General features: G+C 36.8%; 1 protein-coding gene across 2 annotated transcripts in view; it reads left to right on the top strand.

Annotated features, from left to right (window-relative positions):
* Positions 1–4,331: 4,331 nt before the first annotated feature.
* The window catches only part of LOC124796299 (importin-7), a 183,057-nt gene continuing 171,586 nt past the window's right edge, over positions 4,332–15,802 (top strand). For both annotated transcript variants that reach the window (XM_047260420.1, XM_047260421.1), the window contains exons 1-2: positions 4,332–4,540; positions 15,646–15,727. In XM_047260420.1, the coding sequence (XP_047116376.1) occupies positions 4,457–4,540; positions 15,646–15,727 (166 nt within the window). In that variant the 5' untranslated portion in view covers positions 4,332–4,456. The remainder of the gene's footprint in view (positions 4,541–15,645; positions 15,728–15,802) is intronic.

Raw genomic sequence — 15,802 nt, forward strand, 5'->3', positions numbered from 1 at the left:
TAGCAAGTCGCTTGCAGAAGTTATTGCTGCAAGTTATTGCTAGCCGCTTGCAGCTGTGTTTACACAGCAGCTCAAGAATTAAGCAAGATTCTTCCGCAAGTTCTTTGGCAATAAACTTGCGTCAATAACTTGCTGATACTGTTTACATATGCTTTCAGTACCACTACGAGTGTCAGCCAAAGTGTAAAATGACAAGTAGGCGGGTGAGATATGCTGCAGCTCTTGTAATTGTAATGCAAAACGTGAAAAAGAAAAAGAGAAGTATTTGGGTTAGAGAGTAGATAATGAGAAGATCGTAAAATGGTGCCTGTAATAACCTTTTGCAAGAACTGAGTATCGAGAACATGGATACTTTTGAAAACTTTTGCAGAATGTCCTCAAATGATCTGGAGTATTTGTTGGTGTTAATAGTGCCCGTCATATCAAACTTGGGTAATGCTATTTCAGAAAAGGAACGTTTGCTACTCACTCTATGATTTATAGCCACCAGTGAGCTACGAATAAAATAGGCATTTCATTTATTTATGTGAAACACACAACCAAAAAAAGTTTGAATTTTGAAATCTTTTCTTTGTAGGAGACTCATACAAGTCCCTAATGTACTTGTTTCATATTCCCGTCAGCACGATTTTTCTGATCGTACCCAATGTATGTAGAGCCATTTTTAACGTTTTGAAAAGGGAAAATTATTTGAAGGTATGTGAAAACACAACAATGAAATTAAATTTGTATTGAAATAAACTGAATTTTACAGAATGATATGCTTATAAAATTGTTTTTTTTCTAATGCTCATAAAATGGAAAGTGACAAGCTAAGTAAATAGAACATATAATGATTACACATCATCTTTTTCTAGACTCCTAAAACAACAAGCGAGTGGATGCAGGTGGCAAAGGGGTTGTGTCTTCAAGTTATGCTACTTTCTATGTACTTCTTTTATAGATGTGTCGAATATCGACGAGATTTCATTTAATGCGCTCATCTTCTTCACTCTATCCTTAAAGTCTCGGTTATGCACGTTCTGTATTTCGGGGTAGCTCTCCACGGCGTCAGTAAAATGTTCTGCATCCTGCTTCATCCATTCCCGTTTCTCCTCCATTTCTGAAATTTGTTTGCATATAATACGTAAGATGGTTGCATAAAATTAAGTCACCACAGTAAGTAAAATGTTAAATATGAGTGTTATGCAGACGACATACATACTCTAACTTGCGCTTCCTACTTGCAGGAAATAGAAATAAATCCTAAAAGCTGCAAGTTACTTGCAGATACTTCTTGCGTGGCGTTCACACTGGAAGCGGAAAACGTACAGCAAGTCACTTCTGCAATAAATTGCTACGGTCGCAAGTCGACTTGGCGATATGTTTACACTCGCAAATCGCGCGGCGAGTTCCTCCGCGCAAGTAAATTGCTGCAATAACTTGCTAGTGTAAACCGAGCATAAGAGTCGCAAGTAGCAACTAAAAAGCGCGGTTAACAGTGGCATCTGTTGGCCAAAGTTTGTATTACGCTCGTCTCTGCGATTCGCAGTCGAGTCCAACTGCGATTTCTGTGACAAGTCGCAACTAAGAGTCGCAAGTAGCAACTAAAAAGCGCAGTTAGCAGTGCCATCTGTTGAGCAAAGTTCATACTACGCTATTCGCTACCGAGAAACTGCGATTTCTGTGACAAATCGCAACTAAGAGTCGCAAGTAGCAACCAAAAAGCGCAGTTAACATTCTTTTCCTAGTGCCATCTGTTGACCGATTTACGTACTTCGTTATGAGAGCCTTGTGCCTCACGAGATCGGTGTGCTGTGTGTGGATATGAAGGACTTATTTCATTAATGGTACAAGTCCATTTTTGTTCATTTTGAGATACAGAGTCGTAAAGTTAAATGAGCGCTGAAAAATCTGCAGTTGAGATACCAGAAATATTCAAGCATATGGCTTCTTGCTAGAGATGAACCTTTATTTATGTTTGTTTGGATCATTAATTTCCGAAGCATTATAGACAGAAATGTGGAGATAATGGACTTGTACCACTATTGAAATAAGCCCTTCACATTATATGACGACATGCACATTCAGCATCAGTTATGGTTGGTCAAACACAGCTGTGACTCTGAAAGTATTATATTAATAAGAAGCAACATTGCCTTTTTCTCCCGAAAATATCAAGTAACGTAACAAATGTGTTTGATTCTGCTTCCAATATGACAGTTTTGCTTAATACTCCACATGCCTACAGGCCTTTGCAATGTTAACACAGAGGAACTCAGACATCTGTATAAGTGTAGTGAAATGAAAACAGTATTATTGGGTCATATGAATGCCTCACTTTTGTTCCGACACAGTTCAAGACTCGGGATAAAAGTTTTACACCTGGTGTTCAACATGGCAACTTCACACACAAGAACTTTTTGCCGACACTATTATCACCTACATAAGTAAGCTTTTCCTGTGTTACTTTCAAGTACTGCACTTAAGCTATTCCTGATTTAAATGGAAGATCTGTACTTCCCACTTTCATATCAACAGCCTCAAAATGCATATTGTAGACTTTGGGATATGTTACAGGTCAGTGTCACACCAAGATTGTGGAGACGGGGAGGGGGGGGGGGGGGGTGTCACTCTCCAACTAGTGTTTACCAGTAAATAAGTGGCGGAAAATTACGGGTATAGGACGGCTTAAACATGTGGAAAATGAGATTTTCATTATTCACTCACTGTATTTAACATTTATTATTCCTTTAAAATTGCACAACAACTTCAATAAAACACAGTTTAATCACTCATCTGCACAATTATTTCACAATTATGTCACTTTTAAACTGCAAAATCTTCTAAGAGCTGTCTTGAATCTTCACGAGTCTCTCTCAACAGCCTTGATGTGGATAGATCACAAGAATTATTAAACAATTTTTGCTGTCACTAATTACAAGTAATATAATGGACAGAGTAGATTGCTAAAATTTGCTCTAATGAAAGCCACTCAATGGGGTATATTTCACATTTGCAAGAACGATCTCACTGAAGTAATTAAGTCCATCGAAACACTTAGAAACTAACCTCTCGTCTGACGAAAACGGTCTAAAGACGCAGTGGCAATTTCTCCAGATCTGTTGACAATGATATTTTGAGTTATCACTTTACTGAGTGACTAAAATGTAGTTCGCGCACCTGTGAACATAACAATATATTAGAATTCATTTTATAAACACGAACTATTAGGCTACTGTATGGCTACTGACATATTAATTACACTATTAATATTTTCACAGTTGTTTCTTCAATACAAAATTAAGCCAACGGAAGAACAAACGTAAAACATACTTACCAATGACAGGTTTGTTGAGATGCAATATTCTGTGTGGACATTGTAACTTTTTCATACGGTGGTAAGTCGCAGAAGTCGCAGAAATCGCAGAAGTAGCAGAAATCACAGAAGTAGCAGAAGTCGCAGAAATCGCGGAAGTAGCAGAAATCGCAGAAATAGCAGTGGCGGAGGGATACACGACCTATGTTCCTTAACTGCGGCTCTTAACTGCGACTAAGCACAGTTAAGAATAACAGATACTGAAAAGTAGCATTCACAGAAATCACTGATACCGGAAAATTGCAGTTTAGCCCATCACTACTATACTGAACAAAGCATGTACGATGTGTCTGTGCAGATGTTACTTGTGGAAAAATTTGTGAAGAAGGGTCGTTGCATGTTGACAACGATCTACACTAAAAATCTGAAAAATTTTCTTTAAACTGTCTACATATAACTTATTAAATGAATTCGTATGGTGAGATGGTTCCTTAGGAATAGGCATAGTCAATTGTCACTCTTTCCTCGTTCGATTTTGCCTCTATTTCTACCGTCCTCGTTTTGAAAAAAGTCATAAAATCTTCTTAATTTTGTTTCCTTCTTTCCAGTAAACAGACGCCATCATTGCAGCAAAAAACTACTTGAGAAACATTTACCTCATGATTTTAAAAAAATATATATTGAAAAACGACGGATTCTTGAGTTAGGAAAATAGAAGTCATGTTTTTTATTTGCTTACGAATAACAGCTAACCTACGTGATGTTATTAGTATCTTTTATTTGTAAATCTCTGCCTAACTGGTCGGTAAAGACAAAGCTATGATTCGCCTGAAACACATTATCATCACTACGATGGTGGTATTTTTTTAGTCAGTGAAGGGTTTTGGGCTTCGGTCGATCAGCTGAGGTCTTCAGCTCCATATATATCTTTGAGCACATTCTGGTTCCTTGTTGTCAAAGTTTTGAAAACAGTAGAGGTGTTAGTAATCTCCGTGATGATTCATTCATCCCCACCATCTCTGTAGTCACATTCTTAGTCGCCATATTAAACCAAGTCATCACGTGACCAAAGAGTAAAGGTGCATGCGCCGGGTGAAATTAACAGTGCAACATTAATTTTGAAAATCTGGATTTACTGCGTTCGTATTACTTGTAACGATGGATACTCGCAAATTGACGGACGTTTTGAGAGCGACTATAGATCCAAATCAGAGGCAGCAGGCTGAAGAACAACTTGCCCAGGTACTGTAAAACATGTGTTTTCCTACAACGTTGCGCCGTCCTGCTCCTAATAAAAAATGTTTTACAGGTTGCTCCTAGTAGCAAATAATCTACATTATAGCGTTGTCGTAATAATAACAAAAGAAAGAAAACTTGGTTTGGTAGTGTTGGTTGCTAACGTACAGTCGTTCCACTAAACTATTTTTTCCCCTATTTATGTTGATTTTTTTGTGTTGTATTGTTTTTTCGATATTTTGTGATTGCCCCCGTTGTAGATTTAAATCGTGAAAGTTGCAGTAAGTTAGCAAAGTAGTTGTTTATAGAGTAATGGTACACTTGTAAAGGTATGAAGAACGTGCTTGTCTGGGCGGCGTGTCTTGATTTCTTTATGTCGCGCGAGATTTTTCTTAAAGTCGTGCGGACACTTCCACAGTCTTTTGCTTGTTCGTTGTCTTGTAATAGAAAATTATATTAAAGTTGTGTGACTGCAGATGCTATTTTGTATAGTAATTTTAACAGAGCTAAGGAAAAGATCCTTTTGTGATATGTGTCTTTCAGTGATTGCCAAATACAACTAATACCAAAAATTTGTTCGAAGGCAGTCTGTTGTTTTAATCGATAATTTGATGTTGCATATAAATTCGTAGTGTATTGCAATATCAAGTCTACTTGTATGTTACTAAATGTGAATAAAATAAGAGTGGCTATTTTTTAAAATCGTATTACATCTGTTGCTGCTTTTACTTATTTGGTAAAAGGAGATAAAAATTCTAGCAGCATGCTTCTTAAAGAGGCTGCTTTGTCATTTCCAGTGGTAGGTCCTCTAAGAGAGATACTGCTGTGTGTCAAGGACACCATGTAGATTTCTTTATTGGTAAATACTTTCAAAGTATCTTGTATTATGTGACTCACTTGAGGTGGTTTGAACAGTTTTACCATTTGATGAACTTTGAAAACAATCCACTGGTCCACTGCAAGCTAGTAAACTGTTATTATTACTCTTTGCACAATGTACCTCATACATGTGGATTTATTTTACACTGTAATGGCATTCTTTATCAAAGTATTGACTCTCAAGTGGCTAGTTATTTGCTGATATCATCTTCAGCCCGTTTGTCAAAGATTTGTTGTGAAATGAAAGCAACATACCTGTAAACTGTTTAAAGTTTTTGTAGTTTTGTTGATTTAAACTCGATTCTGTCAGCATTGATGGACAAGAAAGTCTAGGCTGAATTCATTGTTCTGAAGCAAACCACACAGATGCTTCATTATGTGACTATCGTGAATGGAAAGAGTATATGCTCACAAAATAGTGAGTAAATCGAGCAAGCAGAGTGAATGGGATGTTGTCATGGAACTTTGGCATTAAAACCCTTTATCTATGAAAGTAAATGCAGTTTTCTTTGTATTTTCCTCACAATTCTTGATTATACTGCACACGGAGTCATTTAAATCACAATCAGTATTGCAATAACAATGTGACTGAATACGTTGAAACATGAGTTCCCAGTAATATCAACATTGTTCTCACATTAGAAAATTTGAATTATTGTGGACTCTTCAAAAGATTGTAAGGTACCCATATGACAATGTATAGTCCACAGAGTGCTTTGGAACCACCCCAGGAATCGACAGGCTATGGTGGTGGTCCTGTGTACTGCTTAGCCTCAATCTTATGGAAGCCATCATATGAACAGAAGACAATTTGGTGGTGTTAGTCCTACACCATTAAAAAGTATCTTCACAGAAGCTCCCAAATTTAATGTTTTAATTTATGTAATAAATATAATTAGCAGTGTTATATAACAGTGTGAAGCCAATTCACTATATTATGCTTAAATTTATGTACTTGAAATATTTTTACTTCCCTCATCTCACCCTGTGGGATCCATGGTACACACATAATATAATTTGTCACAGTACCTCCTCAGAATGAATTAAAGATTCGTGTTTTAAAAGAAACATCGGCTATACCACTTATGTCATAGGCTGTTCCCTGTGTAGCTAGAAAAATGGCATTGTAGATTATCAGAACTGCTGCCTATAATGTGAGAGTGTCAAATTTATATATGACACAGATAAGTAGATACGTACGAGACATTGACTCATCCCACAACAGACAAATGTTCGCTCTTCAGTAGAAAATGCTATATTATATCTATTGAATGACAACTAGTTGTTTTCCTATTTCATGAACGTTTGCACACCAGAAAAATATTTGAGCCAGATGCATGTCTGCTAATGTTGTAAGCTGGTTAGTTATTGGTTAAATAACAATTCAAAATTTGATAAGTAGCTTTTGAATCTCAAGGAAACGTTATCTCTACATGTAGCCTATTGAAGATCGTTTGTAAAGAAATTAAGGGTCCTTACAAAAAATATAAACAGTAATTATAAGGGATGGACAATTTTGCAGATAGTTATTAACAGAGCATACACTATAGAAGCATAATTTGAAACTCACCATAGCAAAACTGTACGACAAGATTGAGCATGTGCTTCTCTCTGTGTTTGCTTAGTACAACATTCATCGGAAGACAAATTACATCTGAGTCTGCAATTCTCAGTTATATTAAGACAGCTGAAAATGAGATGGCAGCAGAGATATAATTTCTTAAGTGAGCCCTTAATTGACTGTGTAATATTTTTTGAGTGAAACAGATTAAACAAAACCATGAAACTGAATGGAAATAGTTAGGTCACAGATGGGGTAGGTGCAATATATTACAGTTTGTTTCCATTGAAAATTAGATTTTTTGACAGCAGGTAGAGCATTCCTTTCATGAAACGTTATTGAGAAACATTAACCAGAATGTGTGACATACTGCAGAACCATCCTACTGTCACTGGCATATGTATCTTGTGGACCGTTAAGACAAAACAGGAGAAGACAAATCGGGTTGTGTACAGAAGCATATAGAAAGTTGTTTTTTGCTCACTCCATTTGCAAGTGGAGCAGTAAAGAGGATGACTAACAGTGGTATAGAATACCCTTTGTTGTGCACCATGTTGTGGCTTGCGATCTATGTATGTAGGTGAGGGGATTATGGAAGTGTCAGATTCCACCTGTCTGCTTTGACCCATGACATCATCAATATGGCGGAAATGACTATTCTAAGCATCTCCAATATAATATGATGTCTATGATGTCACTACATACACATGGCAACAAACATGAAAATACATATAAATAAGACAATAACATGTCCCTCCAAGAATACAATCAAACTAATGGGACAACTGCGGGAAACTGGGGGTTTTAGGGAGGGGACAAGCTAAGTATAACAGTAAAAATTAAATGCACCACAATCCCAAAATACACAAAATGACGAAAATGTACACAAAATCTACAGGAATTGGACACTTCCCCTGACCTATATAGATCAACGGCAGCTGATTATACCAAAACACTAACGCCCACAGCAGAAATTATGATAATTGAAATCAGAAATTTCCCTTAAGCACAGTTGACGATACCAAAACACCAATACCTACATATAATACTACGAAAATTGGAATCAGTCATTTCCCTTGTAGATCAACAATAACTATTGATATGAAAAAACCAACACCTACAACTACGAAAACCAAAACCACAACACTTCAAAAATTTAGAAGTCAAACGACCCTCCGTAAATTAAAACACATTCAATACACAATAAATACACAAAACAACTTGAGAGAAATAGACCCAAAAAAACAATTACTTATCGGGTCGACCATAGCGTACGATCCCACCTGTCGGTCGGCTTTGACCCGTGACATAAGGCTGTTGTGGTGTGTGACATCACGACGGCGCGGAATTTAGTTTGTGAGAGTGGTGTGTTTGTAGGTGTCGTTTTGATGCGATCGGTGGTGCGCTCTGGTGGTGTGTTAGGTGATGTTTTTAGTTTAGTTTGCGAGTGTGGCCTCGTGTGTGAATTTTGGTAAATTGCTTTTTTTATGTCTTTGGTAGGTATGGATATGACTGACAGTCAACAGTTTTCAGTTGTCGGCTATGATGGGGGACAGTGCATTGTCTCTAATAAAATTTCTTCACTATTCGGATTTTTGGATGAAGTGTTTAGTATGTCATGAAGAAATAAGGCTTACTTAAAGTTCCAGTGTCTCGGAACAGGGGCGGCTGTATGTGGAGATATCGTAAGGATAACAGGTCAAGGGAAGTGTTCGATCCCAATTTGAGATCGGGAGGTGCTGTTGAGCTATATAGGTCAAGGGAAATGTCCGATTCCAGATGATATTGTGTTTAGTGGTATTTGGGGAGTTTTGTGATGTCTGTTTTTTATATCGTTTTGCATGATTTTGTATGGGGGTGGGTGTCTAAATTTGTTTATATTTATATAATAGAAAGAAACATTCCACATGGGAAAAATATATTAAAAAAGATGCTGTGACTTACCAAAGTGCTAGTAGATAGACACAATAAAAAACACACAAATATCAAGCTTTCGCAACCCACGGTTGCTTCATCAGGAAAGAGGGAAACACGAAAGGATGTGGGTTTTAAGGGAGAGGGTAAGATGTCATTCCAATCCTGGGAGCGGAAAGACTTACCTTAGGGGGAAAAAGGGACAGGTATTCTCTCTCTCTCTCTCTCTCTCTCTCTCTCTCTTGCACGCGTGCGCGCGCACACACATCCATCCGCACATATACAGACACAAGCAGACATATGTAAAGGCAAAGAGTTTGGGCAAAGATGTTGTTTAGTGACAAGTGATGTACGAGAGGCGGCAACTTGAAATTAGCGGACGTTGAGGCCAGGTGGGTAACAGGAAGAGAGGATATATTGAAGGGCAAGTTCCCATCTCCGGAGTTCTGATAGGTTGGTGTCAGTGGGAAGTATCCAGATAACCCGAACTGTGTAACACTGTGCCAAGATGTGCTGGCCGTGCACCAAGGCATGTTTAGCCACAGAGTGATGCTCATTACCAACAAACACAGTCTGCCTGTGTCCGTTCATGCGAGTGGACAGTTTGTTGCTGGTCATTCCCACATAGAAGGCTTCACAGTGTAGGCAGGTCAGTTGGTAAATCACGTGGGTGCTTTCACACATGGCTCTGTCTTTGGTTGTGTACACCTTCCGGGTTACAGGACTGGAGTAGGTGGTGGGAGGGTGCATGGGACAGGTTTTACATCAGGGACGGTTACAAGGGTAGGAGCCAGAGGGTAGGGAAGGTGGTTTGGGGATTTCATAGGGATGAACCAAGAGGTTACGAAGGTTAGGTGGACGGCGGAAAGACACTCTTGGTGGAGTGGGGAGGATTTCATGAAGAATGGATCTCATTTCAGGGCAGGATTTGAGGAAAAAACCTCTGTCTGTTTAGGACAATCCGCAGCTCGTGGTCTTGCGGTAGCGTTCTCGCAATCCTGCATCCAGCCATCCTGATTTAGGTTTTCCGTGATTTCCCTAAATTGCTCCAGGCAAATGCCGGGATGGTTCCTTTGAAAGGGCACGGTCGACTTCCTTCCCTAATCCGAAGAGACCGATGACCTCGCTGTTTGGTCTCCTCCCTCAAACAACCGAACCGAATAAATTTTGCTCAGAGCAGCACTTAGAAGCTTGTGCAACAGTAGTATTATTTCATAAGTCCTTTATAATAGGTATTACAGATCTCCTTCAGAACATTTTAACCTCTTCATAAAAAATCTGGAAGCCCTGCTGTCCCACTACATAGCAAAAAACAAGGAAATAGTGGTTGCTGGAGATTTTAATGTGGATTTATTGAAAAGCTTTGTCAGTGAACAATTATTGCAGTCAGTAACACTATCATTCAATTTAGTTCGTACTGTGAACTTCGCTACTAGGATATGTAAATGCTCTGAGGCTGCTATTGATAATATCTTTGTAGACAAATCTAGGGAATAAGTTATATCACAAAACCAATAGTAAATAGGCTATCTGATCATGACATGCAGCATCTTGTGTTAAATGTTGAAACTTGTAAGGATGAAAGAATCTATTAAATCTTGAGTACAGGAGGGTAATAAGTAAGAACTTGAGAGATTCAGGAAATTGCTCAAAGACATGGACTGGATAGTGACTCAAATGGAAAATACAAAGCATTCGTTAATAGAGTTGCCTCCACTTTTGAGAATTGTTTTCCCCTAAAGGTAACTCAGCTCACACACAAGTCAAAAAATAAACTGTGGGTTACACAAGGAATAAAGATATCATGTGGAACAAAAGAGAGACTCTATCTACTATCTAGGAACAGCTCTGAGGTTAGAATTGTAATGCATTACAAAGAATACTGCAAAATATTGAAGCAAGTAATCCAGAAATCGAAGAATCTTTATTATGAGAAAAACATAATTACATCAGGTAACAAAATAAAAACTGGGATATTGTGAAGACAGAGAAAGGTGAGGCCAAAAAGGAAGAGGAACGTATAGCTCTAAAAATAAATGAAACTTTGGTTACAAGTACAGTTAATGTTGCAAACCTCTTAAGCAACTGCTTTATTTCTGTTACTGACAGCTTGGGGTTACCAGGTTCGGTGAACAGTGCAATGGAGTATCTGAGACCAGTCTTTAAAAATAACTTCAGTAAAAAGGAAATGACACATCTCCCAAAGAAGTAGCATCCATAATAAAATCCTTAAAATCTAAGTATTCCAGTGGGTATGAACATATCAACAAAGTTAATCAAAGAGTAATAATGCAAGTGAAGTTCTATCGTAAGCTATTTGTGCAATCAATCTCTTATCAGTGGAACATTTCCAGACTGGCTAAAATATGCTGAAGTTAACCCTCTTTACAAGAAGGGGGTAAAGAGATACCATCAAACTATCGACCAATTTCTCTTTTGCCGATTTTCTCAAAAACATTTGAAAAGGTTGTGTTCAAGCAATCTCCTTAAGCATCTGACTGCAAATGATATATTGTCCAAGTCACAGTTTGGATTTCTGAAGTGTTCTGATATAGAGAAAGCTATTTACACTTAGTGAGAAAACTTAATTCATTAGTTAATAAACTACAGGCTACTGGCATTTTCTGTGATCTGTCAAAAGCCTTTGACTGTGTGAACCACAGCAAACCCCTAAGTAAATTAGAGTATTATGGTATCACCGGAAATGCTGCGAATGGTTCGAGTCTTATCTAACAGGAAACAAAGGGTGTCGTTGCGAAATACCTGTGCAGTAAGCAGTCTGTCTTCATCTGACTGGGAATTAATTACATGTGGTGTTCCTCAAGGTTCCATTTTGGGTCCATTGCTTTTTCTTGTGTGTATTAATAAAATTTTCCCTGGCAGCCAATTCTTTGTAATTAAATTTTGAGAAGACCCACTAGGGTGAAGTGGGGTGAGTGTAACCATGGGGTTAGTGTAACCACGGCTTATGGTGCCTTAAAGAAGCTGTATTTTTACCTCTGACCTATCACACACATTAATTTACTCCTTTCTTTGTTATATTTAACCATAAGTTGTCAAATCTGACATAAATTGGTAATTAATTTTTGAACTTGAGTTGACGTCTACATTTTCACTCTGCGAGTGAGTGACATGCTCAGAATTTGGTAGTCTGTCATTCTTGCAGTTTTAAAGATAACTGCACAATTTTTTGGTTACAAACTAACTTTTGCATGACAATTTCAAATATGAGATTCATTTTACTCTACTTATACAGCTCTTGTTATGCCAGGCATGGTTACACTTACCCCAACTTTTTCCTATATGGGGCAAGTGTAACCAACAGGCTGGGGCAAGTGTAACCAGGGGGGGTTACACTTGCCCCAGACAAACTTACCGGAACAGATTTATCTATTTAAGCCGTAACCTTGTTTTTGCTATCACACTAGATCAACTAAACTGGCCTTCCTGTACATATGGAGTTTGTGAGAGATATATTTTATTTTTTATTTAAGTCTACTATATTTTTAAACCACGTTTCCTTTTATAAAATATGCCACAGTCCGATAGTGTAGTCCCACTGGTAAAACAAGGAAGGAAAGAATTGCACCAGGAGCTGAAGTTATCACTTTTCAAGATGCCATCTATAAAGAAAGAGATTTCAAAGAAAACAAGAATAATAAGGAGAAAGCAAAACGAAAGAGCATTATCGACATAAAAAAGGGCTTGGTAATGAAAAGTAAATCTTCCAAACAAAGTGCTGTTACTTTATCCGAAATGGCATTTGGGAATGTTGTGGAAAAAAATCCCTGATTGCTCATGTGGGTAACAAGAAAAAAGAGACTGGAAGTTGAATCAACAAGTGAAGAAAGTGAAACTGAAGGAGGCCTATCTTTAATAAGTGGTGATGAAGAAAATGGGACCATAACAGCACTGGACGATCTCAGGAAAGAAATGACAAACTTTGAAGAAGAAAAAGAGGCAAACTTTTTTGAAGCCAAAGATAAAATTACAGCTGGAAACTATGTTCTGGTAGCTTTTGCAACAAAATGTAAGAAGGTTCATTTTATTGGCCATGTTACCAAAATTAGTGATTTAGGAGATCCAGAAGTGATTTTCCTCAGATGCAAAAATAAGACAAAGCAAGGCACCACATTCTACTGGCCTGATAGAAGAGATGAGACGGAAGTTCCATCTTCTGACGTCATTCCAGTACTGCCTGAGCCTACTTTGAGTCGCAGGGGAAACCTGACATTTGGTGTTAAATTTTATTCATACAAGATTCAGTGACTAAATAACAGTTACGGCATAAGTGTGAATATAATAAGTTGAATTAGGGCAGTTTAGCATTAAACACAAATTGCCAACAACTTGAGTTCAATTACCATGAAAAATAATAGAAAGTGAACTTATAAAGTGAATTTTTCTTTTCTCTTGATACTAGATATTTTATTATTTTTGTTAAATTGCCTACTAAAGAAAAAATATTACTTTTGTAGAATTTAAACTAATAAATTACTGGCCTAAAACAAAAATAAATCATCTATGAAGCATTCTGTTTCAGTGTTTTATGGTTTAGGTTAACACTTATTTTTTAGTTTAGCTAACATTTTCTGTGTATTTCATAATGTACAAAGAGGCGTGTGCTAAAAAGTTCATATCTTGAGTAAAATTTAAGATATTTTAATAATTTAAAAATCCTCAAGTTCAGTAAAAATTGGGTAATCAGGTCACTTAACCCAAGTCTCTTTTACAATGGTCTGTATGGGTACAACAATGCGGGGTTACACTTGCCCCGAACCATGGGGCAAGTGTAACCTCACAACACAAACTTTTGAAAACAATTAATTGACCATATAATTTCTTTTTTCAAAAACAAAATGTAGATTGTTTGAAAGTCAATAAGTTAAACTTTAAGCATGAAAAATTTCAAAATCATATCTTCAATAACAAGTTGGCAATTTGGTGTCAAAGTTGAACTAAGCCAAAACGTGGTTACACTTACCCCACTTCACCCCTATATGCAGTTCAGAACTTGTAAGAGATTTCCTTCCAGCATGAGTATAACATATGAAGACATGCAGATCGAAGAGGTTGACAGTGTTAAATTTATGGGATTACAACTTGATAATAAATTCAGTTGGGAAGAGCATACCACAGAATTGCTTAAGCGCCTAAATAAGTCTGTACTTGATGTAAGAATGATGTCAGATGCAGGAGATATAAATATAAGAAAACTTGCGTACTTTGCTTACTTCCATTCTATTATGTCGTATGGGATCATATTCTGGGGCAACTCATCAAACAGAGCAAAAGTTTTTAGGGTGCAAAAGCATGTGATAAGAATCATTTGTGGCATAAATTCAAGAATGTCTTGTAGAAACCGGTTTCTGGGAACTTTGTATTGTAACCACTGCTTCTCAGTATATTTATTCTTAATGAAATTTGTTGCATCTCTGTTTCCAACCAATAGCTCCGTACACAGTATCAATACTAGGAATAAGAACAATCTACATAAAGGCCTAAAATCCCTTACCTTGGTCCAAAAAGGGGTCCAATATTTAGGAACACATTTTTAATAAATTGCCAGCAACCATCAAAAACTTGGTTTCAGATAAAGCACAGTTTAAACAGAGTTTGAAAGACTTTTTGATAGGCAACTCCACCTACTCCATAGATGAATATCTTAACAGAGACTGTTAAGTCAGCTTAAGTAAAAATATGTTAGATTTCAATTTTGACAACTCTTTTTCACAACAGTCAAGATTAGGTATTTTGCGTATGATAACTTTATTAATAGTGGATAACAATGTTTCATTCTGACAGTGTCTTAATTCTGTAAATATTAGCTGTCCCAGTTTACTGCACTTTATTATCTTATTTTCGACTATCTCCTGACAAATGATCGGGGTAGTAAGTATTATATTGAAATGTTTTGTTTTTATGTCATACTTTCTGACATATTCTACACCCCTGAGAATCATCTCATTTTTTGGGTCTATGGAATGAAAACTGAATCTTAAACTGTGTTCTGAAGATTATTTGGCACTAGTACAAAACATGATTACAAATTAAATTATTTTGAATTACTTTGCAATCTTAACAATTACATCACTGAAGACTCTGATATTTACATGTTTCTATCTGTTAGGCATGTACTTGATGAGACTATACTATTTTTTTAAAATGATACGGCATTTTTATTTTGCCTCTCTTCAGATAATAGTGTAGCGAAGGTTACCAACTTTCTCCATATGCAGAACACATGTGAATTTGTGATATCTGTTGCTGCATCTTGTGTACTTTCTGATTTTTGAAGGACTTTTCATTTTCATTTAGTGCCTACATATTGCACAAAAAACTCGAAAGTTGATGTTGGACCCTCTGTATATATTTAATGTGTTTGTGGTTGTTTGGTTTTATTGTCGATGATTTGTAAGTGCACTTCTGTCGTAAATGTTGTTAACGTCATTCTGTTTTTGTTTTGATTAGCTTATGATGCTTTTAGCTTACCCTGCTATCTTTTTTAGCCACAATTTTTCATAATCTGGTTGCTTAAAAGTGAATGCTCAGTCCCTTCTCATATTATCTGCAGTGAAACAGTTACCATATGATATCAAAACTGGAGAAACCTTTTATCAAAGTGTTTAACTCTTACATGGAAGAAATAATATAAGAAAGTGAACTTAAAGATATTATTAATTGAAAATTTCTTTGGCATTTCTTTTTATATTGATGATGGTTGCAAATCTTAATTTTCTACTTCTTTGTGTTTCAGATACATAAAATAATTGGTTTTGCACCTTCGCTTCTACAAGTAGTGATGTTGTCTGATGTTGATATGCCCGTGCGCCAAGCTGGTAAGTGTTCAATGAATCTGTTTTTCATTGTCATTCTAATGGTGAAATCTGAAATATCTTTAAATTTAGAATGAA

This window comes from Schistocerca piceifrons, chromosome 4 (assembly GCF_021461385.2).
Source record: "Schistocerca piceifrons isolate TAMUIC-IGC-003096 chromosome 4, iqSchPice1.1, whole genome shotgun sequence".
Taxonomy (NCBI): Eukaryota; Metazoa; Arthropoda; class Insecta; order Orthoptera; family Acrididae; genus Schistocerca; species Schistocerca piceifrons.